Genomic DNA, 1,604 nt, shown 5'->3' on the forward strand with positions numbered 1-1,604 from the left:
CCGTGACACCTGAGTAATTCCTTCATATCCTCGCCGGCTTTATATAAATATACTAAGATTGATAAAAAAAAAGAAAATGGAATTTTTACTTATGAAACATATATTCACACACTCTCACACACTCACACTCACACACACACACACACACACACACACACACACACACACACACACACACACACACACGTGACATTGCAAAGGGAGTGAACCCGAAGATTGAGATTATCGCTGCTGAGCCCGCAAATGCTGACGACTGCTACCGCAGCATGGCCTCAGACACACACGTGCGCCTCGACAAGTACCCAGGTGATGGTGGTGGTGGTGTTGATGGTGGTGGTGGTGGTGATGATGGTGTTGATGGTGGTGTTGATGGTGGTGGTGGTGATGATGATGGTGGTGGCGATGATGATGGTGATGATGGTGGTGGTGATGGTGGTGGTGGTGAGTGGTTGTTGCAAGCGTGCGTGCACACCCACTCATGTGCATGTGTGTGGTGTATGTGGTGTATGTGTGTATGTGCATGTTTGCATGTGTTCAATGTGCAGACACGATAGCTGACGGGCTTCGGACGAGCATGGGGACGAGCAACTGGTTAATCATGACGCGCCTATCTGCGCGAGAGCACCAGGAACAGAGGACGACATCGTTATGAGTGTAGCGCGTGTGTGTGTGTGTGTGTGTGTGTGTGTGTGTGTGTGTGTGTGTGTGTGTGTGTGTGTGTGTGTGTGTGTGTGTGTGTGTGTGTGTTTGTTTGTTTGCGTGTGTGTTTGTTTGTTTGTTTGTTTGTTCGTATGCGCTTGTGATGCGGTACATGTATTCTTCGCGTGTTGTCTGTGTAACATGCACTCACGCATCCTTGCACGTATCCTCTTCGCACACACATACACACATCCCCCCACACACAGCCCAGCGGCTGGTGTGGGAGCGGATGAAGCTCGTGATTGAGCCGTCGGCCGGCGTATCTGTGAGTCGCAAGTAATGGTGGTGTTGTTGTCGTGGCGGTGTGCTTGAGTGAATGCAAGACGTGTCAGTGTGGTATGCTCACACACCTACACAATGCACACGCAATGCAATGCTCACACACCTTCACAATGCACACGCAATGCTCACACACACACACACACACACTCACACACCCACTATGCACACACACAATGCACACCGTGCAGGTTGCTGTTGCGTTGAGCGATGACTTCAAGGCGTATGCCGGGGATCGCCTGAAGAAGGTTGCAGTGGTGCTGTGCGGCGGCAACCAAGACCTCGACAAGATCCCATGGGTCGTCAACCCAGCCTGGTCAACCACCACCACCACCACCACCTCTTGATACGTTGGCGGACAGCCGCGATGACAGCAAGGGGCCAGTGGTGTGGCAGCCACCACCGCCATAACACCACCGCGATTTGATGGCCACGACCACCACCACAAATACCGCCACAAACACCAGTCCATTCGGACATCCTTATCACGACAGACCAACGCCCACTGGCGCTGTCACCCTGCCCGCCTTGTTGTTCGTCCCATCCTTTATCATACACGCATCACAGCACATCACACACACACACACACACACACACACACACACACACACACACACACACACATA

The 1,604-nt window shown here is 52.1% G+C and overlaps 1 protein-coding gene across 1 annotated transcript in view; it reads left to right on the forward strand.

The window, feature by feature from the left end:
* Positions 1–1,325, forward strand: part of PTSG_10849 (uncharacterized protein) — a gene marked incomplete at its 3' end in the record, with an annotated part of 3,621 nt that extends 2,296 nt beyond the window's left edge. The window contains exons 7-9 of the mRNA XM_004988172.1: positions 201–306; positions 906–964; positions 1,170–1,325. Coding sequence (XP_004988229.1) covers positions 201–306; positions 906–964; positions 1,170–1,325 — 321 coding nt within the window. The remainder of the gene's footprint in view (positions 1–200; positions 307–905; positions 965–1,169) is intronic.
* Between the last annotated feature and the right edge of the window lie 279 nt (positions 1,326–1,604).

The sequence above is a fragment of the Salpingoeca rosetta genome (assembly GCF_000188695.1).
Source record: "Salpingoeca rosetta unplaced genomic scaffold supercont1.37, whole genome shotgun sequence".
Lineage (NCBI taxonomy): Eukaryota > Choanoflagellata > Craspedida > Salpingoecidae > Salpingoeca > Salpingoeca rosetta.